This window comes from Myotis nattereri, assembly GCF_964212035.1.
Source record: "Myotis nattereri genome assembly, chromosome: 2".
Taxonomy (NCBI): Eukaryota; Metazoa; Chordata; class Mammalia; order Chiroptera; family Vespertilionidae; genus Myotis; species Myotis nattereri.
This window is the reverse complement of record NC_138076.1, coordinates 208192043-208216002: the sequence shown is the minus strand read 5'-3', so window position 1 is coordinate 208216002 and position 23960 is coordinate 208192043. Positions and strand designations below refer to the sequence as shown.

The window sequence follows — 23960 nt, the reverse complement described above, 5'->3', positions numbered from 1 at the left end:
AGGCTCCAGCACAGGCCTCCCCATGGAGCCCTCCCTCCCCTCCTCCCCCCGCCCCTCCGGGGAGCCGACGCCAGTGAAGGATGTGGAGCTTCCCTCCTCAACAGCCTTTGCATAAAGGCTGGGCCTCCTCACATTGCCATCAAGGACTGGACCTCACTGTTGACAGTGTTGGCGCCCGGAGAGTCTTTTTAGGGCTGGGCATGAGGAGAGGAGCTTTTCGTGCTGTTCCCATTAGATAATAAATGTTTGTCTAATTCATTCATTCATTCATTCTTTTCAAAACACAGCCCTTGGATGGTCATCTCTCCCTGAAGGCAGACCACGCCAGAGACCTGCCCCGTGTGAATCTCATGAACGCCAGGGGCCTTTGCTTCACAAAGCCGCACTGGCACACGACTTTTTGGGCATTTCAGGGGGTTCATGGCCCCCAAAGCCTATCGATAGAGCAGAGTCCGCCCCTGGTTGAGCTCATTTCACAGGCAGGAGGCTGAGATGCAGAGGAAGGGACTTGCCAGAGAACAGGGAGAGCAGGGCTTCCTGCCAGGCACCAGCCCACTTCACGGAAGTGCCGGTCCACTCCTGCTCCAGGCCCACGGCTTTGCGTGTAAACCCTGTAACTCCTGGCATCTTTGCACTGTTTCCTCATCCATGCAAGAGGGACCAGGCCGGACGGCGAGGCCGCGGTGAGGTGACATGTATACAGGAGCCCAGCCCAGCCCGTGCGTGGGAGACACTCCCAGTTCCATCCCTTCGCTCGCCTCCCTCTTCCTTCCCTTGCAGGCTTTTGGAGAACAGAAACATTGCTGCCATCGAAAGTGGTCATGGAAGGCTTCACGGAAGAGGAGAGCCTGGCCTGAGCCTCAGCTTTGGGTGCTGAAGGGAGGCAGGGGCCAAGGTTATTAATAGGCCCAGCTTGATGGGCCCAGGGAGGCTGAATGTGATACAGACACCCAGCACCGCAGTTGAGAAGTATCTGACACCAGAAGGGGAGGGGGCCGTGGGCCGGGGGGAGCAGCACCTCCCAAAATAGCCAGAGCAGAAGCCTATATAGGCGGCTATCCCACCACCAGGCTCACTTCCCCACAGGACCTCCCACCAGCCCAGCCTCTCAGCCCAGGCTCAGCCCTCCACCCCCAACCGAGGTGAGTGGCAGCCCCTGAGGTCGGAGGAGGATGGAGGGATGCAGTGGGAGGAGGCCAGCTGGAAGGGACAGCCATTCCTCCCCTTCCCCCAGCGACACAGGGCTGGGCTGAGGGGTGCGGCACTGGTAGGTCGTGGTGGAGCCCAGGCCTGAGAACACGAATTCCTGGGAGCTCCAGACTAACTCCCGGGGCAGCCTGGGGCAGACTGCCTGGCTGGGCCTCGGGTTTTCCACTTGTAAAACGAGAGGGGTGGAGCCAGACATCCGTCAGTGGGCAGAGCGGCAGGGGGAAGGGGCACGGGCGGGCGGGAGCCGGGCTAAGGCGATAGCATCTGATGCTGGTGGGTGGACTGCAGCCCGGGGAGCGTGTCACGTTGATGGAGGCTCTGCAGCGGGAGAGATGGAGAAAGGAGGCGAAGGCCGGGCCCCCGTGGAGCCTTTGCCCCAGGGGTCAGCCTCCGGACACTCAGCCATGTGGGACCTCACAGCGCTGGGTCCTGAGCTCTGGGGGGAGCCCCAGGGTGGCGTCACCAACGCCGCGTCAGCAGCCCTGGGAGTGGGCCGCTCTCTGCCGCTGCCTCTCCGCACGTGCACGGGCCATTCGCTGGCTCTGTGGCCTCAGTTTCCCTACCAGGACAGCATAAGGACCCTTCAGCTGGGGAAACCAGTTCTCCAGCGAGTGCTTCTGGGGGTTGACATGAACGCACGGGGGCCCGGCATGGCCAGGCTGACAGCTGCCTGGGGCCGCAGGGGCAGCTGAGGGTCCGGAGAAGGCCTCCCACGGGAGGGACCAGGCCGGGAGCTGCAGCCTGGGAGCCGGGAGGCCAGATGGCAGGCTGTTCCTGAAGGAGCTGACTCACAGGAGGGGGGCAGCCAGCGCCAGCAGCATCCTAAGGTTTCCAAGGAGGGCAGCCGTCCAGGGCCAAGCGGAGGGAGACGGTGCTGACAGTGAGCGCCATGGAACCTGAGCTCCAGGCAGCTGGCTATTCTCCCTGCTCCCCCTGCCCCCCACCACCAAAGGCCACCATCTTAGTCCCTGCCCACCTGCCCACACACCTGAAGGGGGAGTTTCAAGGTCCCTCCCCAAGGGACCACCACCCCCATCCACCAAGGGAGACAGAAGGCCGGAGACCGGACAGCCACAGCCCAAGGTCACACCGGGACTTAGCACAGCCTCAGATCTAGAACCCAGGCCTCCTGGCTCCCTGTTTAGTGCTCCACACACTCCACAGGCGGCCGTGCAGCCTGACTCCTCGGATGGAGGCCGTGGCCATGGCCGTGGCCGTGGGAAAGAATGCAACTGGTTTCTGCTGCGTGGAGATAGGAGGTGTCACATTTCCCCAGATGGAGTTCAGGCCATCTACCTGCTGCGCTTCGCTGTCTGCAAAGTGTGGTCTGAAGGTGCCACCCTCTCCCCAAACCTGGGCCTTTTGGTCTCCAAGACGGAGGGGATTGGGGGGGGGGGCAGTACATAGAGATTCCGAGTAGCCTCTCCTGCCCTACCTCCTCCAAAAGTTTTGTGGGGGCAGGAGGAGTCCCACCCCGCTATTCCGGGGCTCAGGAGACGGAGAAGCAAGTAGCTATGGAGATCTGAGCAGGGTTCTTTGAAAAGTGAGACTAGAGGGAGAAAATGAGGTTTCAGGATGCGCATCCCTGACCAGATGTGGGCCGGGGCACCCGCAGAGAGCCCGGCAGTGCCCGCCTACCTGAGCCCCCCCTCCCCGTCCTGTGGGTCGGGTTTCCAGACCTGAGCGCTCAGATTTTGCAGCATAAAATTTGCATCCAGGACAGACCAGAGCGGAGGCTGCGTGAGGTAGGAGCGGAGAGAGAGTGGCCGCCGGGCTCGGGCCCCTGGAGGGTGTAGGTCTGGCCCCTGCCTGTCCGCGTTCTCCCCGAAGCCGCGGGGCATCCTCCGAGGTGCACCCCGCGTGCCCTTGATGGCAGGCGAACCCTCCACCCCGGCTGGTGACACGGGCCACCCCTAAAGTCCAGAGGTCCCCCTTCCCCCGGCGCCCTGGCCGCAGCCCCGGGGCGGCGAGGACCCCTGGCGGGGCGGGACTGCGGCGGCGGCGGGACCCGCGCGGGGGCGGCGGAACCGGCGGAACCAGCGGAACCGGCGGAACCGAGCGGCTCTGGCTGCGCGCCCGGCCCCGCGCCCCCTGGCTCCGCGCCAAGCCGGCCCGCGTGCGCCCGGCGCGCAGCACTGCAGCGCCGGTCATATGAGCAGAAATGATGAGAAAAGCACTTTTTAATCTTTTCGCACTTGCTCTGCCCGCTCAAACAGTTGCAGGATGTCGATGACAGACTTGCTCAGCGCTGAGGACATCAAGAAGGCCCTGGGGGCCTTTGCCGGTGAGCAGCGCCCCCCCCCGCCCCCCCAGTCCTCTACCCTCACCCACCACCCTGGCCCCTGGCCCTTTCCGTCTGTGCATCCCGTCGGGGGCGCCGGGGGCCGGGGGTGGGGGAGCGGGCGGAGAGTGGGAGTCCTCAGCATGTCCCAAACTCGTCTGGCGTCTGGGCGGGACTTGGGTCGGTGGGGAAGCCGTGCGACCTGCCCCGGCCACCGGAAACTTGGGGCCACCAAAGGCTGGGTGGCCCTGTTGGGAGGGCTGGAGTCCCCACTAAGGTCGAAGACCGGGGTCCTTGGCCCGGGACTTCCCCTTTAGGCGCGCAGGAGGGGCTGCAGGCGGCGGACATGCCTTCTCGCCCACCCCGTTACTCGGCCCCCATTGTGGACAGGGCTCTTCCCGCGGGGCAGTGGGGAAGGGCTGGCCCCACTACTGTCCAACCCCCCCCCCCGCCCCCAGGGCTCAGAGCCCTTTCCAGGGGGCCCAGAGTGAGGTGACCTTCCTTGAGTTGGCGCCCTGCTCTGCCCTGCCCAGCCAGGCTGAGCATCCTTAGCATCCTTAGCGCTGCAACTTCAGCTCCCTGGGCGGCCCAGGACTCCAGGCTGGCCGCCTCCCTCCCATCACCCGGATGGGGAAACTAAGGCTGGGAGAGGGTCAGAAACCAAGACCCAGTTCTAACCCCAAGGTCACCCAGCAGGCACCAGTGGGGTTAGGACTGGGTCTTGATCCCCCACCCTAGTGTCAGCCCTCGGTGAAGGGAGAACAGGACTCCTAACAGCACCCCACCCCCCCACACACACATGTTACCCCCCTTCACACGGTGCCCCTTCCCAGGGGTTCTTCAAAAGGAGCTCTGGACATAGAACACTGGGGAAGGGGACCCCATTTCCTTTCCGCTTGGCCCCCCTCCCCTGGGCAGGAAGAAGCCGGGGAAGCCACCCTCCAGGGCGCGGAGACAACCCCCCACTTCTCTGGGAGCTGCCTTGCTCCCTCCAAATAGAAACTTAACTGGGAATTCCCGCGGAGCCTTCCAAAATCCCCCCAACTCCCACCAGAACGGATTTCTGCAGCAAAACCAGAATTTCTGGGTCCTCCCCTTCCTCCGCCCAGGGTGTGACCTTGAGAGACATTTCTCCTCTCTGTGTGGGTTTTCTGGTAACACAATCTGTGGCCAAGAAAAAGCTTGCCTCTTCCCCCACCGGCCGGCTCCCCCGCCCCAAAATACACACACCAGGTTCCCATCCTGCAGTTCCGCCTCTCAGCCACCACCGCAAGGCGCCTGGACACCCTCTGCCTTCGGAGGGAGGGGCCCCACCATCAGCGGAGGGAGGGTCCAGTGGTGGGTGGGGGAGGCCTGGGAGCCAGGGCGTCTGGGTGCAGGCTCCCCTCTCCCACCTCTGCCTCTGTGACCTTGGGCAAAGCGCCCTCTCCATCCTGGCCTGCCCGCCCCCCCTCCCATGGAGGTGGATCCCCTTTCTTCCCCAGGAGGGGCACAGGGAGTCAGTGACAAATTCTGGGACACTCCCCTCCCCCCTTCCCTACTGCCCTTGCCCGTGGGCATTCTAACCCCTCTCTCCACCCCCGCAGCTGCCGACTCCTTCGACCACAGAAAGTTCTTCCAGATGGTGGGGCTGAAGAAGAAGAGCGCGGACGAAGTGAAGAAGGTGTTCCAGATCCTGGACAAAGACAAGAGTGGCTTCATCGAGGAGGACGAGCTGGGGTAAACTGAAGCCTGCGGGGCTGCGCAGCGGGGGCTGGGGACAGGGAGTGGGGGCTGGGACTCTTGCCCTCCTGTCTGCACCTTCACAGAAATAACCTCGTCCGACCACTGTTGCTTCCGGGAGAACCACCTCCTCAGCAAAAAGTGCGACTAACTAGCCTAAATGATAGCTGCTTAATCCTGCTAATGGGCTGATGCTACTTAATAATTTAACACAATTCAGAGGCCGTTTTTCTCCGCCTAACACTATAGGCAAGACAGAGAGCGCCAGCCCGAGTGCTCCATCGATTTTCATTTGTCTAAAAGGCACCTCCACCACCCACAGAGCCCAGCCTCCTGGCCCAGGGCGGCCAGGGCAGTGCCTGGGTGAATCGGGGAGGCGGAACCAGCATTGGGGTTCAGGAGACCAGGGAGCAAAGCAGAGGAGGAGGAGGGCATGATGAGGAAAGTGCACAAAGGCACCAGCACAGGAGCCTCCCACCACAGCCCCCCTGGCCCCCTGGCCCAGGTCCGCGACCCCGCTGCGCCCCATGTCACTCTGGCATAGGCTGCCTTGGATTTTGTCAGGAAGAGAAGCGGGGAGCGGGGAGAGGAGCCTTTTGAGTGAGGACTTCCTCATCCATCCAGTCTCCCTCCCCCTGCCCCCCCCCCCCACCATCCACAAGGCTACCCTCTGTCTAGAGCAGCGGTTTTCAACCTGTAGGTCGCGACCCCTTTGGGGGTCGAACGACCCTTTCACAGGGGTTGCCTAAGACCATTGGAAAACACATATATAATTACGTATTGTTTTTGTGATGAATCACTATGCTTTAATTATGTTCAATTTGTCACAATGAAAATTCATCCTGCCTATCAGATATTGACATGACGATTCCTAACAGTAGCAACATTACAGTTATGAAGTAGCAACGAAAATAATTTTATGGTTGGGGGTCACCACAACATGAGGAACTGTATTAAAGGGTCGCGGCATTAGGAAGGTTGAGAACCACTGGTCTAGAGCCTTCTTCTATCCCCCCGGGTCCGATGTGTGTGCACACCTGTGCATACACACACACACACACACACACACACACTGCCACCCGCCTCCCGGCATCACCTTCTCCAGACTCTTCCCTTAGTTCCAGGAGTGATAGATGCCTCCTTCGAGCACCTGTCTACTTCCCGCCCCCACACCCATCACACCGGGCCGTCTCTCTCAGGGCGTTTGACCCCTTCTCATCTTTTCAGGCAGTTTCCCAGGGTTTCTCTGTGCCCATTCCCAGCATGGCACAGGCACAGAGAGGATACCTTTGTGTTGGTTGCATTGGCTGAACAAATAGCCAAGGGCAGATGCCCTGCCTGGAGCAAGGTAGACCCATCACTGAGGACAGCCTGTCCTTCCCACACACCCACCCAGGAGGGCACAGCACAGCCCGGCTGCCGGCCCCGCACAACCGCCCGCATGCCCGCTGCTGGCTGCCTGTCCCAGCTGCCCCTCCCCTGCAGATGCCAGCCCACCGTCCACACAGGGTTCCTGCAAGGTGACCTTGATCTGACTCCCTCCCCGGCGTTTCCTCCCAGATCCATCCTGAAGGGCTTCGCTGCGGATGCCAGAGACCTGTCTGCTACCGAAACCAAGACGCTGCTGGCTGCGGGCGACAAGGATGGGGACGGCAAGATCGGCATCGACGGTGAGTAGCCACGGCCTGGGGCCCGGGCACATGGGGATCTTGGGATGTTTGGATGCTAAAAGCTCGGAGCTATGTCTGTCATGGGCAAGGAGAGGAGAGGTCACACAACTCCCAAGATCAGAAGGAAAAGGCAGTCTGTTAGGGCTGAGGCTCTGTCATGTAACCAGGCAAAGAAAAACTGGTGTATTTCTTCCAGATTTGAACGATCCTAAGGGAACAGATTCTTCCCCCTCCCTCCCCCTCTCCACCACCACCTTGTGGGAAGGGCAGGCAGGAGCATGTGGGACTGTCCCTGAACTTGGCCTGCATCTTTCCCTGGGTCTTGGTCCCGGCTCTGTCCACACTGGCTGTGTGACCTTGGGACTCTCTTCCTCTCTGGGCCTCCGTCTCCCTCTGTAACCCGAGGAGATGAGGCCAGCTGATCCCCACGGACCCCGCCGGCTCTCACGTTCTCAGATTCCAGGGATGGAAATTCCTTCTCCCCTATCCTCCTCCACATCTTGTCAGGTGTCCTGTAACTTCAAGTCTGAGGCCCGTTCACCCAAACAGACCGTTCCGGCATTGTAGGCGAGCCAGGAAAAACGGCCGGCCGAGGACGGGCTGGGAGTGAGGAGACGGAGTACCTTGCTGTTCCCGCTTTGCTTCCAGGGCAGGGGCGGGGCTGGCGGTCCAGGCGCTCACGTCCTTCTCCGCTCAGACCTAACCCCCGTGCCCGGAGCACATCCCGCATCACATCCCGCATCACTCTCCTCCTTAGCATCACAGCATCCTCGGACGCTGTCTTCATTTCGCAGGTGGGCACACTGTGCCTTAGGCTATTCAAGGAGCCAGGACATGAGGGGCGGGCAGGGAATCAAACCAGCTCCGAAGAGCCCTTTCCGACTCGCTGTGCAGCCCCTGCGCCTATGACCGTCTTTCCTGCCGGTCTAGGTGAAAGCCGTGTGTAGGACCTTGGCCTCCAGGCGCAGGCTGCCTGGGGTCAAATCCCAGCTCCGCCACCTCCCGGCTGCGTGCCGTTGGGCCATTCCAGTAACCACTCTGGGCTCAGTCTTCCCTTCTCTAAACGGAGCCTGATGACCGTTCTCCTCCCCGAGGTTTGGCACGAGGGTTAGATGTCAGCGTGCGAAGCGTTCCGAATGGTGCCGGGTGCAGAGCGAGTGCCCAGGGCGTTCATTCACGGTGCTCACCCTCTCGCCTCCGTGTCCGCCTGGCCCAAAGCGGGCACGCACTGCACATCTGCCGCCTGAGTGTGAAGGCTGCCCCCCCCCCCGCCCCCCCATGCTCGGCTTCCTCTCTGCCCTGCAGCGGCCGTGACCTTGGCCACACTGAGGTTCCACTTGCACAGTTTTAGCCTAAGACCTGCTTGGGCTCGTTGTGAAATTAAGTGGCTATAGACAGGAATTGCTCTGGGAAAGGTACGAGGATGCTGATCGCGGGTATAGTTTATGAAAGTTTTATGTCAGAAACGAGAATAGAGAACCTCTAGCAAGGTCAGACGCAGCGGCTGCCCAGCCTGGTGATGACAGCTGCCCCTTTTTTGTGGCTGGGAAGGCGGGGGGGGGGGGGCGGTTAAAGGAGGCGAGTGAAGGGTGCTGGAGGGAAATCGGTGACTCCAGTAAGTGGCCCATCTCCCCCACACCCCCGTCCTCACCAAACCACTTATCGGATAGCTCCCCCCCCCCCCCCCCGCCCCGAGCCTGGACTCCCGCCGTGACCCACCCCAGGCCTCCAGACCTGCTCCCATTTTATTTGCAGCCAACGTGCCATGGCTCAGAGCCCTAGGCAGGGTCTCCATGGCTGGCTGCTCACCAGCAACCTAAATGAAGAAGAGAAACCAGGCCAGGTCCTGGCCTGCTTCCTTGACTCCCTCCCTCCTCCCCTCCCTCCGATCTTAAAGAGCTTACTAAACTCTTCCAACAAACGCTACCAGGGGCACCCCTGTGCCGGACGTGGGGGAGGTACAGTTGAATCAGGCCCAACGCCCAGAGGCACCATTTCCTGGCTGGGTGCCCCTGAGCAGCAGCTCAGCAACCCTGAGCCCCAGTTTCCTCATCTCTAAACGGGATGCGATAATACAGACCCACCTGGGATTCTGTGAGGCGTCCATGACCCGATGTGTGGAGTGCGGAGTGCAGTGCCCAGCACATAGTACGTGCTCAGCAAACACCACTGAGCTACCGTTTCTATTCTGTCCCCACGGTGCTCACAGCCCTGTGTACGTGCACACAAACGAATGGGGACGCCAGGCAGAGGCCGGGAGGTGCAGACCGGCTCTGTGGAGAGGGAGAGACACGGGCAGGTCTGGAGGCTGTGGGCAGGAACGCCGCAGGCTGGAAGGGTGGGGAGGGAGGCCCAGGCAAGGCGCTGGTCCCGGCAAAGCCACTAAGGGAGGGAGTCTAGGGCATGTTTAGAAAGAGGCAATATGATTGATTTGCCCAGCGTGGGATGTGCCCGGAGAAGTATTACCCGGGTGTGTAATGTGTGCCCAGCCTGTACTGGGGTCTGCGCAAATGTCACCTCATTTGACCTTGAGGTGACAGGACACGCGTGTAGACACAGAAAGACCACCTCCAGGGCCCAAGGTGACAGTGGGTTCAAACCCAGGTCTGTCTGCCAGCACAGTGCCGGCTCAGGCCACCTGGTGAAGGCCTGCGGGTCAGGGCAGAACACAGCGGGGGGCGGAGCAAGAGAGGAAATAGGCCGTGAGAGCAGACCACCCCACGGCCACCCCCAAACACAGCACTCCTTCCGGAGGTGCTGAGAGGTGGGCGGAGGTGCTGAGAGGTGGGCGTGCTGTTGCCCAGCAGGCAGCCAGACGGGGGCAGAGCCACAGCCGCCCCAGGAGGTTCTATTCCAGGCTCTCAGCTTGGCTGCCTGCTTGCTCTAAAGCAGCGGTTCTCAACCTTCCTAATGCCGCGACCCTTTAATACAGTGCCTCATGTTGTGGTGACCCCCAATTTCATTGTGACAAATTGAACATAATTAAAGCATAGTGATGAATCACAAAAACAATATGTAATTATATATGTGTTTTCTGATGGTCTCAGGCGACCCCTGTGAAAGGGTCGTTCAGCCCCCAAAGGGGTCTTGACCCACAGGTTGAGAACCTCTGCTCTAAAGGCTGGAGGGCCTGGAGCAGGGGTCCTCAAACTTTTTAAACAGGGGACCAGTTCACTGTCCCTCAGACCGTTGGAGGGCCGGACTATAGTTAAAAAAAAAACTATGAACAAATTCCTATGCACACTGCACATATCTTATTTTGAAGTAAAAAAACAAAACGGGAACAAATACAATATTTGTATTTGCATGTGGCCCACGGGCCGTAGTTTGAGGACCTGTGGCCTGGAGGATGCTTTCACCTCCTGGTGGGACTGGGGGCGTCGTCGCAGAATCCCTCTGACCTTCACGTGCCTGTTTACTAAGCTCAGGAGTCAAGTCACTAGCCAATCACTGGGGTCCCTTCCAGCTCATGGTGTCCCAGGGAATAAACTGCTCCAGGAGGCCCAGCCCGGCCCCTCGGCTTGGCTGTGCCACCTTGAACAGTGACAAGAATCACCTTCACCGTCACGGAGCACTGACCGTGTGCCGGCCACAGTGCGAGCATTTACTCATTGGAGCTTCCCAGCTGTCTTGGAGGTGGGCACTCTTACTATCCCATCTATAGAGGGCGACACTGAGGCTCCCGGAGGCTGAGTTTGCCTAAACGTTCGTGCCGGGGAAATGACAAGGTCAAGATCTGAGTTCAGGTCTGTCTGGACCCCCAGCCCCTGCCCAGGCTGCCTGCTTCATTCATTCACTCAAAGTTGAATGAGCTTCTCCCATAAGGTGACAGTCACTGACGCATTGCTTGCTTCTTTCTCCCCCGCTGGCATATCAGTCCCACGAGAGCAGGCCTGGGTTTTGCTCCGTGTGCTAGAAAAGGGCGGGCACGCGGGAAGGTAGCTGAGTGAGTGAGTGAGTGAGTGAGCCTGTGTCCTGCTCGGGGATGCAGTGAGGACGAGGTCCGTGTGGGCTGGAGACGCGTGTGGCCGGGGCTGGCGTGCGGCAGGTGTGGGGCTCCTCGACGCAGGGCTGCCTCTGTCTCCAGCGCCGTTTGTGCTTCTGAAGATGAGGGGTGTTTACCGTGTTCTTCAGGGTCCCAGGCGGAAGGGAGAGACCAGAAAGACCAAGTTCTAGTCATCATCATCCTTGCATTCCCGTCCCTGGTCCACTCGTTCCAGGAACCTCGGACTTGAGTAGACGTGGCCGACTGATTCTGGGAGGCCCCCCAAGTGCAGCGCTGGGAAGGGGGCTTGAGGCAGAGGTGGACGCTGCCCCCCAACCCAGCAGCAGCTGCCCATTCTGGGCACAAACCGCAGATGACACTGAGTGGCAGCTTCCTTCTCCAGCCCTTGTCCTGAGCAGGGTGAACCTGAGGCTGAATGGCCCAGAGCGTGTTTCTCAACACAGGAGCTTCTGGTTCCTTAGGTCTGGGGGTTGGGGGCGGGGGGGCACGAGTTTGCACTTCTACCAAGTCCCCGTGGTGCTGATAAGCCGGGACCACACTTGGAGAACCGCTGCCTCACAATGCCCGAGAAAACAGGTGCCCTTACTCTTCCCGTTTTACAAACGAGGAAACTGAGGCACTGAGAGAAACGTGCCCGGAGCCACTCAGCCACGGAGCCAGGATTGGGGCTCGCAGGTCCAGCTGGGGCCCGCTGCCACCCTGCCTGTCACCTGGGCCTGTGTCCCCCGCCCGGGCTCTCCACACCCGGTGCCTGCACATGGACGGGACAGGGACAGCGGTTATGGCCGCGCGGCACTTCCTGTGCACTGGGGACTGCACACGGGCCTCCCCTCTTCCGGCTCCGGCAGTCCCCACACCGGCTGCCCCAGATAAGGAAACTGCGGCTCCGGGAAGTGGGGCGACTTGCCCAGGATCACTTGGCTGTTCAGTATCAGGGCGGAGCTATTCAAACGTTGACACTCTGACTCCAAATATCTTGCTCTTCCTCTCCATGCTGGAGACAAGGTGTGCACACCCCATACACACACACACACACACACACACACACACACACACGGCACATGCACACGGCACATGCACACACACGTGTGCGATCCTGAAACCCGATCCCGTCTCCTACGCTTCAGGCCAGCTTTCACCCAAGAGTCTGTGAGTTTGTTTTTTGCTGCTGTTGCTAAAAAGTGTGGTCGTAATTATCGCCTTCCCATCCCAGCCTGCTTCATCCACGGGCCTCAAGGCATTTGTCTTTTCTGCTTCCTTCTGGCAGAATCTGTTCTCTTTTATCCTTAAGGAGCCGCTCTAATGTGGGAGGTGGCGTGATGAGGAAGCCGGGGCTGAGCTACCTGAAGTCAGGCAGGAACTAAAACCCCCGTGGGGAGGAACGTGCCCACCTCAAAGCTGTAGCTGTAATCAGTGAGGGGCCTGGGAATGACCTGTTTCTTCTTTCACGTGAGTGCTCGCTCTTGTGAGCCACCTGAGGACCCTCTGGAAGCAGAGGAATACAGTCCTCAGAGGAGGTGAAATCGAGTCGAAGACGGGAGGGAAGTGAGAAGGATGGAAGGAGCCCCCCCCCCCCGCCCCCCTTCCCCCCATAGGCTGTAATTCCAGCCTCCGGCCCCTCTGGGATTGGGTTTCCACGCCAGCAGGATGGTGCCTCAGCGCCAGCCCGCAGTCCCCATGGCCAAGCCCCACGGTGTACAGTGCCTTACCCCATCCCATGGGGTCCTCGCCCGGGAAGGGCTGCGATCTATACTGAGGCCCATGGATGTTACATGCCCATGTCACAGAGCAAATCCTTGGTCGAATGGCCGCGGGTCTTCTGACTCTGCCCACCCCCCTCCCCGTCGGGCTGAGCTGAGACGCTGGAGTTATAAATGGTTCTGTGCTTAGCCAGATGCTGCTTTCATTCCCGCGGACCTCCCTCAGCCGGCCTCACGCGGCACGGATCGTTTAGCGGAGGGAGCGAAGCCGCTGCTTACATAACCGCCCTCCTGTCATCAGGAGCAGGAGTGAGGGCGGGGGCGAGACGGCCCTCGCGGGTGATCCCTCTCCACCTCCGGCCGGTCGGCTCCAGCCTCTGGGAGGAGACGCACCCTGGCCTGAGCCAGCCTAAGTCAGAACCTTCCTGGCTACGTGCCTCTCAGCCTCAGTCTCCCTGTAAGTAAAATGGGGATAAGAGAGCAGGCAAGGGCGACACGAGCTGACAGGCAGGGCGGTGACTGGGCCCCCAGAACTGTGGACGAAGGCTCCTTGCAGGCCGTGGGGTGTGACCCCGGGTGACCCTGCTCCCGGTCTCCTGGGTTCGGAAAGCGATCCCTGTTTGCAATAGCGATTCATAAGAAACCCAGCCCGGGAGCTATTTCGAGGCGAGGCGATAAACCGGGAGGTCGGTGCCTTCGTCCTGGTCATCACAAGAGAGGGGAGGAAGGAGCCTTCCAGACGCTGACTCAATGTTCATCTCAGTTTCACCCGGCTGTGGGCTATCAGCGTGTGCTGGGCTCACCTGTCAGTGACTTCTAAATCTGTCCAATCCCCAGTGCCCAGCGCTGCGACAGACCTAATTAGGCTAATTTCAGGTTCCCAAGGGAAAGAACTCAGTCCTGTCATCCTCTGCCCCTGTCTGCTGCCCCCTCCCCCACGGCCCCACCCAGCTCGTGATTGGAAGATGAAGAACCCAGTGAGCTGGCCCCAGGGGCCTGGGCTGAGGCCTCCATGCAAAGGTAGGGCTGCCCTTACATTCTGACGGGAGGAAACACTCCCTGACCCATAGGGTGATGTCACTGTGCTCTCTCTGAGCCAGGCGTCGCTGTCCGCGGCATTTCTCATCCACTGTCTCATGCAGCCCTCACCATAGCCCTGTGAAGAGATCCTCTCAGCACCCCCATTTTACAGATGCAGAAACTGAGGGTCAGAGACTGGGTTTCCAAGGATGGGCTCGCTGGAGGTGGGATCCTAACTCTGATGAGATAGATGGTGTCAGAAACTTCTCTGCTGCTCGCTCTTCAGGCTTCCCGCGCCCTCTGTCAGTTTACATCTTCCTGGTCGTCGTTTCGGGATTCGTGTGCTTAATGCTGTGACAATTTCAAAGCTCCAACCTGTGTCACTTGTGCTGAGAGGTCCAAGGGAGGTGGGATGACACGTATAGAGCATGTTCTGTGTGCCAGGCTCCTTCTGGACTTGCTCAGCTGGTTTTCCCAATAGCCGCGCAGTAGGCATTGTCATACCCACTTTACAGATGAGAAAATTGAGGCTCGGCGAGGAAAGTAGTGGTCGAAGGCCGCCTAGCCAGGAAGCGATAGGACAGGATTCAGACCCACCTCCAGGGCTGCTGGAAGGTTGTCTGCAGGTGCCGGGCAGGGACAAGAAATGGTGGGGACAGCAACAAGGCCCAAGAAACAAAGATGATGGCCATTGGCAGAGTCCGTGCCAGGCAGCCGCCAGGCACTCATAGGCTTGGTTCTGAGGGGGCTGGAGCTGTAGAATCACCTTGATGACACCTGCAACCCAGTGCTGGGCGCTGGCCGGGGAGCAGGCCTGTGGCGAGGGCTTCCCTGCCGGTTCCTCTGGCAGCCCCAGGAGCACCATTCCACAGGCGGGGAAGCAGAGGCACAGTGATGGGAAGTGTCCGGTCCAAGGTCACGGAAACAGGAAGTGGGGACTGGGAGTGACTCCTAGTTCCCCTGCTCCAAACGCGGGGGGTGGGTGGAAAGGTGTCGTCTGGACCCGGCAGTGCTCGGATCAGAGAACCAAGACCTGGAAGGGGAGGGGCCTGTCCAGGGACATGATGGGTGGCAGAGCCAGGCCGGACGCCCGTGCTCTGACGCTGTTCCCCATCCCAGGGTCACTGCCAAGTCGGTTGACCGAGACCCTCAGGGTCTTGCCATGTGTTTTGCTCTGAGGAGGGACGTGCCACGTAGAGGAGACCTTTTCTGATAGGAGCTGCTCGTTAACTGGCTGCTTCCTGAGCTCTGCCCTGAGGGAGATGCAATCGGAGCAGAAGAGGTGACCCGCCCTCCTTTTGCCAGCAAGGTGCCTTCTCCGGGTGGGGGTGTGGAGAGGACACAGTTAGAGACGGGCGCTCTCCACAGAGAGCCAGGGGGTCCCCAGGCGATGTCCTGGCTGCTTCGGGGTGGATCCCAGATGGGCAGAGGGGTGTGTTCTCAGAGGCTCCTAAACACCCCAAGGGTCCAGAATAGCGCCCATAGTCAGACTCCAAAACGCCTGACCTCCCACCGCCGGAGAGCCCCGTGGCCGGCCGGGGTTCCGGGGCCCCTCCCCCTCGGACCGCACCGAGTACCGCCCTTTACTGATGCGCGGCCGAGAGCCCGTCGTTTCTAGGTGAGGGTCAGAGAGGCCAGTGCCGTTGGAAGCGGTCAGGACAAGTCCCCTCTTGGCCGTCTCTCCGTGAGCTGGTGTCGCGGACAGTGCAGCTCAGGGCCCACGGACAGGACACACTGGCTGGGCCCGTTTTCCAGGTTGAGTGGCAGGTCGGAGCCTGAGAGAGTTCATGCTCCCACCCCATCTGGGACGCTGGCTCCATTGGGAACGGCCTCCCACACTCATGTCGGGATGTTCCTGACATCACAGGCCAAGTCCTGCCTCTGCCTCTTCCCTCATGACCCAGACACTTCGCCTCTTCAGACCTCCCTTGCCCATCTGCAAAATGGGGTCATCCCACTCACCTCCTGGGGCTGGTGTGAGAATTACATGAAGTCAGTACTTGTTGACCCCTAAGGAGCCATCGCTCTATCCTTCCCTCCCTCCATCCCTCCATCCATCCCTCCTTCCCTCCCTCCCTCTATCCCTCCCTTCATCCCTCTATCCCTCCATCTCTCCATCCTTCCCTCCCTCCATCCCTCCCTCCATTCCTCCCTCCTTCCCTCCCTCCATCCCTCCATCCCTCCCTCCTCCCCTCCCTCCCTTCATCCCTCCATCCCTCTCTCCTTCCCTCCCTCCCTCCCTTTATCCCTCCCTTCATCCCTCTATCCCTCCATCTCTCCATCCTTCCCTCCCTCCATCCCTCCTTCCAGCTCTCCCTCCCTCCCTCCCTTCATCCCTCCATCCCTCCCTCCTCCCCTCCCTCCCTTCATCCCTCCATCCCTCTCTCCTTCCCTCCCTCCATCCCTCCCTCCATCTCTCTATCCTTCCTTTCCTCTCTCCCTCCTTCCCTCCCTCCCTCCCTTCATCCCTCCATCCTCTATCCCTCCATCCCTCCCTCTATCCCTCCATCCCTCCCTCCCTCCATCAGCCCATCCATTTGGCATCCGTGTATCAGCACCTGCCGTGCGCCACGTCGGTTCTATTGCTAGGAGGGTGCTGAACAAGAAGGGCTCCCTGGCGTCTGGAATTGACATTCCAGTAGGGGGAGACCAGTAAAAATAAGTAAGTACATAAATAAGATCATTCCAGAAAGTGCTAAGTACCAAGAGGTAAATAGAAAAGGGCTGATAGGACAGAATCGGGGGGGGGGGGGGGGGCGGCAGCTGAGCCGCTCGTGTGTCACTCCAGGTCAGCGCCTCTGGGGTAAAGAAGGAAGCCCAAGAGCGCAGCCCGAATCAAGTTCCTATGTGACCTCGGTCGAGCTACTTCACCCCCGGGCCTCAGTTTCCCCATTTGTAAAATGCGGACATGGGGCAGTGGTGAGAATGTCGTAAGATAACACATGCAAAACGCTCCCCGTGTCGGCATTAGGTAAATAAGAATTTTAAAATTCTATACAAATGGACAATGTCACTCGAAGTACTAGCGATAAAAGACACCTTCGAAGAGCCTCCTGTAGGGTCACAGGCCCGTGGAGGGGTTGTCAGTGTTTGGTGTTTGGGTTCTGTCTCTGCCACGCGCTGTACTGTCCGGCCCGTGGCCCTGGGGGGTCTCAGGACCGGCCGGAGGACCCTCCCACTCTCCCACCTGAGGCCATACTCAGGGCCCCCTCCGGCCACCTGCCTTTGCCGTCCTGTCCTCGGGGACAGCCTGGGACAGGAGGCGGGCCCACTTCCCAGGTCAGACCCCGGAAAGGGGAGGAGCCCAGGTCCTTCCTCCTGGCAGGATCAGGGCCAGGTCATTTCCATGACGACAGCCCGTGCTGGTCTGGTTGGCTTTTGTTTTCCCCCTTTTGATCTGGAAATTCCTCCAGCTTACAGAAGAGCTGCAAACATAGGACAGTTCCGTGCACCTCACCCAGGCCCCCTGCGCCAGCCTTTGACGTCACCATGGATCAGGGTGACAAGGAAGGAGTCACGCACGTGCTTGGTCCGGAGTCCGAGGGCAGGACAAACCTCGAGGGAGCACCAGAGATTTCGTTCTGCCTCTCTGAAGCCACTTGCCATCCCGTTTTCCATTGTCTCTCACAAGGAATTGTCCCTGGCCCTCCCTCCAGTGACAATGACAAATGGGGGGTCCTTCGCCCAGAGAGTCCGCTTCCTAGCACGCAGGCCCCCCTAGCTCTTCACCCCACCCATGCGTCCCCACTCAGGACACTGCACTTTCATGAGGCGACGGGGACTTACCTGGGGCCTCCATCTCCTGCCGGCCGGGGACATGGCATCTCAGAGCCACATGGATGTGTGGGCGGGGGTGGCAAACTCCTGGTTCTCTTGTCTCCTGGAGAGAAAAGCCACAGAGAAGAGACTCCCTGGGCCCCCTTATCTATAATAATGAAAGCGTAACATGCTAATTAGAGCGGACAGCTGAACGACCTTCCGGACGTCCTTCCTGACGAAGCCGGGGCTGCGAGGGCTGAGCCCCTTGCACGAATTTTTGTGCATCGGACCTCTAGTGTCAATTACAGGTCTCAGCACCCCCTCTGACCACCACAGCGAGGCCCCCACACCTGCAAGGACGTGGAGCACGGGGCAGAGGGGCTCAGGGAGGAGGCGAAGACCCCCTGAGCACCACCCGTCTCTCCTGACTCCTCCGAGCGGGACGATGACGATGAGGCTAGAGACCAGGTCACACAGCCCGTAAGAGACAGAGCCACATTGCAGCCCAGGCCGGCTGCTGGGTTGTTCCCAAATGCACCCCATTGTTTCCTCCATCTGAGCCCCACCTACGATCCCCTCCACCTGCTTTTCCCCGTGGGATCCTGCATCTGCTTACAGGATTCTCTCAAAGCCACCGTCCCTCTGAAGGTTTTGCTGCTGCAAAGATAGACGGCCCTCATCCCCCTGTGGCGGTGAAGTCCCCGCGCCGCTCAGCCTTTTACAACCACACGTGCCCCTCAGTGTCAGGCACGGAGCCAGGGGTGGGATGAGCAGTGAGCAAGACCCCAGGGGGGTCTGAAGCATCATGTTCCAGTCGGGGAGGCAGGCAACAAAGGAATGTGCAAGAAATACTCAGAAGTCCTTTGAGAGTGTAAGTGCTGTGGATATTATAAAAAGTGGTGCTAGCTAAGGGCATTGCTGCTTTCACCGGAGTGGCCAGAGAAGGCCCCTTGAGGAGAGACGTGTGGGAGGAGACCAGGTGAGTGGGAGGGAGCCAGCCCTGAGGAGGTCCAGAGAGTGTACCAGGTGGGTGAGCAGCAGGTGCAAAGGTCCTGAGGTGACCACACCCTCAGTGGGTTTGAGACTCAGAGAAAGGCCAGCAGCTTGGAGCACTTCCTGCCAGACGTTGTCTTCCTCCCGACTAGACAAGAAGGTCCCGTGGGGCAGGGACCATATCTCCCCTGGGCCTCCCCTCACCTGCAAAGTCACTTCTCCTCTCTGGGCCTCAGTTTTTCCTTCTGTAAAATGGGGGTGCTCCTCCCCCCGTCTCCTGAGGGCTTGTGATGTTAAGTGAGGCGCTGTGGGAGACAGAGCTTAGCTTATTCTGAGCACCTGCTGTGCTCACTCCTCTGAGCTGCGCCATGGCCCGTGCTCAGGGTCCCTCCTGAGGAAGAAGCGCACACAGAGGTTCTTGAATCTGGCTGCTCACCAGAATCACCTTCGAACAAGTAAAATAACTCGCCCTTTCCCCCAGGCCTCCTCCGTCAGAAATCCCAAGGCCAGGGCCTGGGAGTCTGTGATCTTGATGGGCAGGTGGGGACCAACTAGATGAGTGGCCGAGAAAGGGCTGAGTCAAGGGCACACAGACCTGGGCCTGCAGCCTGGCGCTGCTTCCTCCGTGTAAAAATGGCTGGGCTCAGAGCCTGCGCTTCCTCATCTGTTGAATGGGAATAATGATAAAACGCACATCACAGGACTAGTGTCGGAGTCGAATGAGATACTGTGTATGAAGTGCTCAAAAGAGTGGCTGGCATGTGATAATCATTCAGAAAATCACCATTGCTATTATTGTCTTTATTAATAATTTGCCGGCTGCATGGCATCGTGAAGCAAAAGATACAGTACGCTCACCATTTCCCGCCTTCCTCCCTTCCTTCACTCATTCCCACACTCATCACCCCATCACGCCGGGACTTCGGCAGCAGATGCGAGACCCGAGAAAGGCCTGCGCGGGGGGCCCAGCGGTCGGGCCGCGGCCGGTCTGTCCTGCACTGCCCACCTCTGACTCACTCTTTGTCGTTTTCTTTTGCAGAATTCTCCACTCTGGTGGCTGAAAGTTAAGAGGCTCTGGCTGCCCCGCCTCTCTACCCCCGACCCCCAACCTCAGCCCCTCCTGCTGCCCTCCTCCGTTTCTGCTCAGTTTGTTTATGTTATTTTTTACTCCCCCCTGTCCTCCTTTGGCCCTCAAATGACACCATCCTTCTGGAAAATGCTGGAGAAACAATAAAGGCTGAACCAATGGGCTTCTGCTGCTTGAAAGGCTCCTGGGCAGGGGGTGGGGGAGGGCGTGGTCCTCCTTGGCTTTCCAGGCACACCTGTGCAGGGCGGGCAGGCGTAGACAGAAAAGATGGGGTGAAAGAAATCTACCGAGCCCCGCCTCGGCCCTTGTTACCGAGCACAGCACTCCACATGGGTTACCCATTAGCCCTTGAAACCACCCCATAGGGAGGTGGTGAAACTCCCATTTTACAGGTCCTTAGAGAGGAAGGGATGTGTCCAAGTCCACACAGCTAGGACTTGTGGACGGATGGACGGATGGATGGATGGACGGATGGATACCCATTAAAACTCTTTTTGTTACAAATGACAGAAACCCAACTCTGACTGACTTAAGCAAAAGAGGAAGAAAACGCAAAGACTTGATTGGCTACGTGCCTAAATGGTCCAGGGGCAGGTCTGCAGGAGCAGCTGGATCCAGGCACTCACGTGACATCATCAGGATTAAGGCCTTCCTGCCCCACCTCCGGGCACGGCTTCCCTCTGTGCTGGATTCGCTGGTGATGGCAAGATCCCCCAGCAGCCCCAGCAGAACCAGTAAAAACACAACAACAAGCTTCTCTTTTCCACTCACTCCGCCAGAGGTCCCATTAATGCCACTTCTGATGCTCATTGAGCAGTTACTCCGTGCTGAGCCATGCCCATGGTTCCATCTGTACAACAACCCTACCGTTACCTTCATTTTTCAGATGAGAAAACCTGGGCCCAGAGAAGGGAAATGTTTCCCCAAGATCACACCACGAGTAAGTGTGGAGCCAGGACCCTAACTCGGCAGCCACCTCCAGAGCCGTGTCCCTCCCTGAACCGGTCACAGATCGGGGAGCCCCATTTTGTGGGTGCCATCTGTGGAGAAAGCTCGTGGCCTGGGAGTCGGGGAGAATGCCCCGGTGGGAACCAGAGGCGGGACGGAAGTGCAGCAGCTTCTGCTGTTTCCCACCACGGCCTTGGGGCGGGAACAGAAGAGCGACCTCCCTCCCCAGTGTCGGACATCCTGACCCAGAGGGGGGCAGGTGTCGTCCTGGCAGGGCCATCAGGGAAGGCGCTCACCGAGGGCAAGGCCCCGAGTGGGCAACCGTGGGGATTCGGGCTGAGGGGCAGGGATGCACTGGCGTCCCTCCTGGTGGCGGCCAGCGGCCCTGCCTGGGAGCGGCCTGGGGGCCAGACCTGGGCCAAAGCAGCAACAGTCCCTGCGGGCCACCTGCCGTGGGCTCAGCCAGAGGAGAGGCTGCGGGATGGTCTGCAGGAGACGGTGCAGCTGAGCAGGCAGGCGGGGGTGAGGGCACACACGGACATACACAGACACATGTGGACACACGCGGACACATGCTCACAACAGCCAGGTTCAGGGTGGCCCAGGCTTTGGTTGTTGTTTTGTTAATCTGCACCCGAGGGTATTTTTTCCCACTGATTTTTAGAGAGAGTGGAAGGGAGAGGCAGAGACAGAGAAACATCGTTGTGAGAGACACACATTGATTGGTTGCCTCCCGCATGCACCTCAGCAGGGTCTGGGGTTGGAGCCCGCAATCAAGGTTCGTGCTCTTCACCGGAATCAAACCAGGGACCCTTCAGTCCACAGGCCGATGCTCTACCCACTGAGCCACACCGGCGAGGGCTTGACCCCGATTTTATGTGGCGTCTCAGGAGGCCTAACTTTGGACACTGAGGACAGGGTGGGGATGGGCAGCCAGAGCGTCTCCCTGGAAACCAGTCCGGGGCCTGCAAGAAAGACAGGCAGGTCAGGGCGACAGTGACAGCTGCCTCTGGCCCCGGGTGGCCTTCAGCGACGCTGGCCCCACATCCGAATGACAGCCCACACGCTGCAGCGCAGACGCAGGGCGGGGCGAGCGCGCGGCCCAGCGAGCCTGAGAGCAGGGCTGTCGGGGACACAGGACATTGGATTCAGAGCCCTGGATTTGGAAAGAATGACCTGAGCCTGGGCAGGACAAGGGCAGGACAGGTGGGGACACCTTGTGGGCTGGGAGGGAGGCAGCAGTGAGGATGTATCATGGCCAGTGACATCGACACCAGTTCATTGCCAAGCCTTCCTGCTGCCTCCACGTGGCTCCCCCTCCTCCTCCTCCCTGGCCTCCTCTCACCACCAGATCCAGGCCCCACAGCCCAGGTGGCCACTTCAGGCCTCTCTTCTCATGAGGCGTAACCGTGCTCACTGTCCGTAACTCTGGTTTGGCACCTTTACAGACCAAGACCTTTACACTGTGTGGAGGTGACCTGGCTTCAGCCAGGCTCTGAGAGATGCTGGCGGGAGCAGCCCCGGCCCCTGGACCAGCATGTGGCCTCCTCGCCGGTCCTGGCCGCCCCTTCCCCGCCCCAGTCCAGGGCTCTCTTTAAAACACATCTAGTCACTTTGTTCTCCTGCTTAAAACTATCCAGCGACTGCCCCATTGTAGAACAAAATACTTCTATTTTATTTATTATTTCATAATAGATTTATAATAAATTACTCTATATGTCATTTTATAGCATAAAAATCCAGGCACAGCCTTCTCCCTCTGCGCAACCCTCCACGCTGTTCCCTCAGCCCGGACTCTGCTCTCGCTGCCTCCCACCCCCTTTCCCTGGCTCCATCCTATCCATCCTCAGGAAATCCACCTGAATGGATGCCCCCATTGGGGTCAGAGCCCCTGAACCCCCTCAGCCCCCCGTCCCCTGGTGAAATGGGGGGAAAATGGAGACAATCTAATTCGCAGCCATGACTCCCAGAGAATGTAAGATGCTCCCGGGCACATCTGTGGGGTACCCTGCTGGATCCCAGAGCCTGGCACACAAAAGGGGGACGTGACCCAAATGTGGCTGCAGAGGCCCCCCAAGGTGGCCAGGGGCTCCTCAAGGCCACAAAGAAGTGAGAGCAGAGCAGGGACTAGACCCCGAGCCCCTGCTTCCCATCCCGCCCTGCCCCCCACCTCATCCTGAGACCTTCCTGCTCAGCAAGGAGGGAGAGGCCCAGGGAAGCCCTCCCTGCCCAGCGCCCGCTCTGCAGGCCCCGTGTCATCAGACTCCAGCATCCACCACCTCCCGCCATGTGCCATCCACCGCCAGCACCTCATCCCCACCCTCCACACTCTCCCTCTTAGCTTGCTCACCAGCTAAACAGTCTGCTGGTCTTCACTGTTATGCTCAGAGGAGCCTCATTCATTATCTCAGTCCCCCTCTGTCTGGGAGAGGCTGGGAGCAGGGAGGGAGGGAGCTGGGCCAGGAAGAAGAGCCGCAAATGGGTTCCTGAGTGGCTTTTGATAAGAGTGGGACAGCCTGCGTGTGGGCAGAGGGCTGGATGATGGATTGAACGTCCTGGAGCAAGGAGAGGGCGCAGGTAGGCGAGGAAGGAGGGAGGGAGGGCGGTCAGAAGGAAGGATCGGAGGTGGGGAAGAAGGGAAGAGGACGTTGGGGCTGGGGACTCTCTCGTCTTGACGCCATGGGCTTGCTGGACAGAGCTGCCTTCCCAATCTGCCTCTTCCGCCCTAGAGCGCCTACTACGCGCCAGAGTGCCAGACGCTCAGTTATACCTCCTCTTAACTCACACCTGACCCTCCAAGGAAGAGAACGGTCTCTATTCTACAGGTGAGGAAACGAAGGTTCAGAGTGGTTAGGTAACATTCCCACGTCACACAGCTAGTCACAAGGAAAACAGAATGTGAAAACACTCACTCACCCACGCAGCAAGGATGTTCGCGTGTCCGACACAAGCCCCGCACTCTGGGAGCACCACCTCCTCGAGCCAACGTAGCAATTGTGAGAATTCCTCCCAAAGCGAGGGTCGGTCTTCTTTCTCTGCCTCCCCCTGACCGTGAAGACGCCCCGCCCCAGTGCCCCTGATGCCCCTCTACAAGATTCAAGCTGGGTGACTCTGGTATTAGGGTTTCTGTTGGAACCAAGGGGCCATGTCCAGGGGTTGGGACAAAAGTCCAGAGCTCTCCAGCCAGAGAAGGGCCTGGGCAGCCAGACGGGACCCCGTCCCATGTCACAGAGGTCCTCACCTGTCTTACCTTCGTTTCCGCTCTCCCTGTGCCGTCTCAGGGAAGTGGTAGAAGATACATCCTCATTTTTGTGAGGGTCAGCTGTGGGTCTCCCATGGCCCAGGGCAGGCTGCCCCATGCGTGGCACTCAAGCCAGGGAGCCTGATCATCCCGTTTGCAGATGAGGAAAGGGCGCGTTAGAGATCTTGGCAGATATGCCAGGACCCATTTGCTTGACCCCCCACTCTTTGTCTGATGGAGGATCAGAGACAGGATTCACACTTCAAGGAGCCCGGGCCCTAAGCCAGGCCCCATGCTCTTCTCCCGCCTCCCCTACCTCCGCTG

The 23960-nt window shown here is 59.5% G+C and overlaps 1 protein-coding gene across 1 annotated transcript; it reads left to right on the top strand.

The window, feature by feature from the left end:
- Positions 1 to 2510: 2510 nt before the first annotated feature.
- Positions 2511 to 19610, top strand: PVALB (parvalbumin). Its single transcript, XM_081084300.1, has 5 exons — positions 2511 to 2954; positions 3426 to 3493; positions 5077 to 5209; positions 6773 to 6882; positions 19400 to 19610. Exons 2-5 carry the CDS (start codon positions 3433 to 3435, stop codon positions 19426 to 19428), a joined length of 333 nt encoding a protein of 110 aa, XP_080940426.1. The 5' UTR covers positions 2511 to 2954; positions 3426 to 3432; the 3' UTR covers positions 19429 to 19610.
- The last annotated feature ends 4350 nt before the right edge of the window (positions 19611 to 23960 follow it).

Coding starts and splice junctions, on each gene's coding strand:
- PVALB (XM_081084300.1), top strand. CDS start 3,433: ATGTCGATGACAGACTTGCTCAGCGCTGAGGACATCAAGAAGGCCCTG. Junction 3,494..5,076: donor GGCCCTGGGGGCCTTTGCCG/GTGAGCAGCGCC, acceptor CCACCCCCGCAG/CTGCCGACTCCTTCGACCAC. Junction 5,210..6,772: donor ATCGAGGAGGACGAGCTGGG/GTAAACTGAAGC, acceptor GTTTCCTCCCAG/ATCCATCCTGAAGGGCTTCG.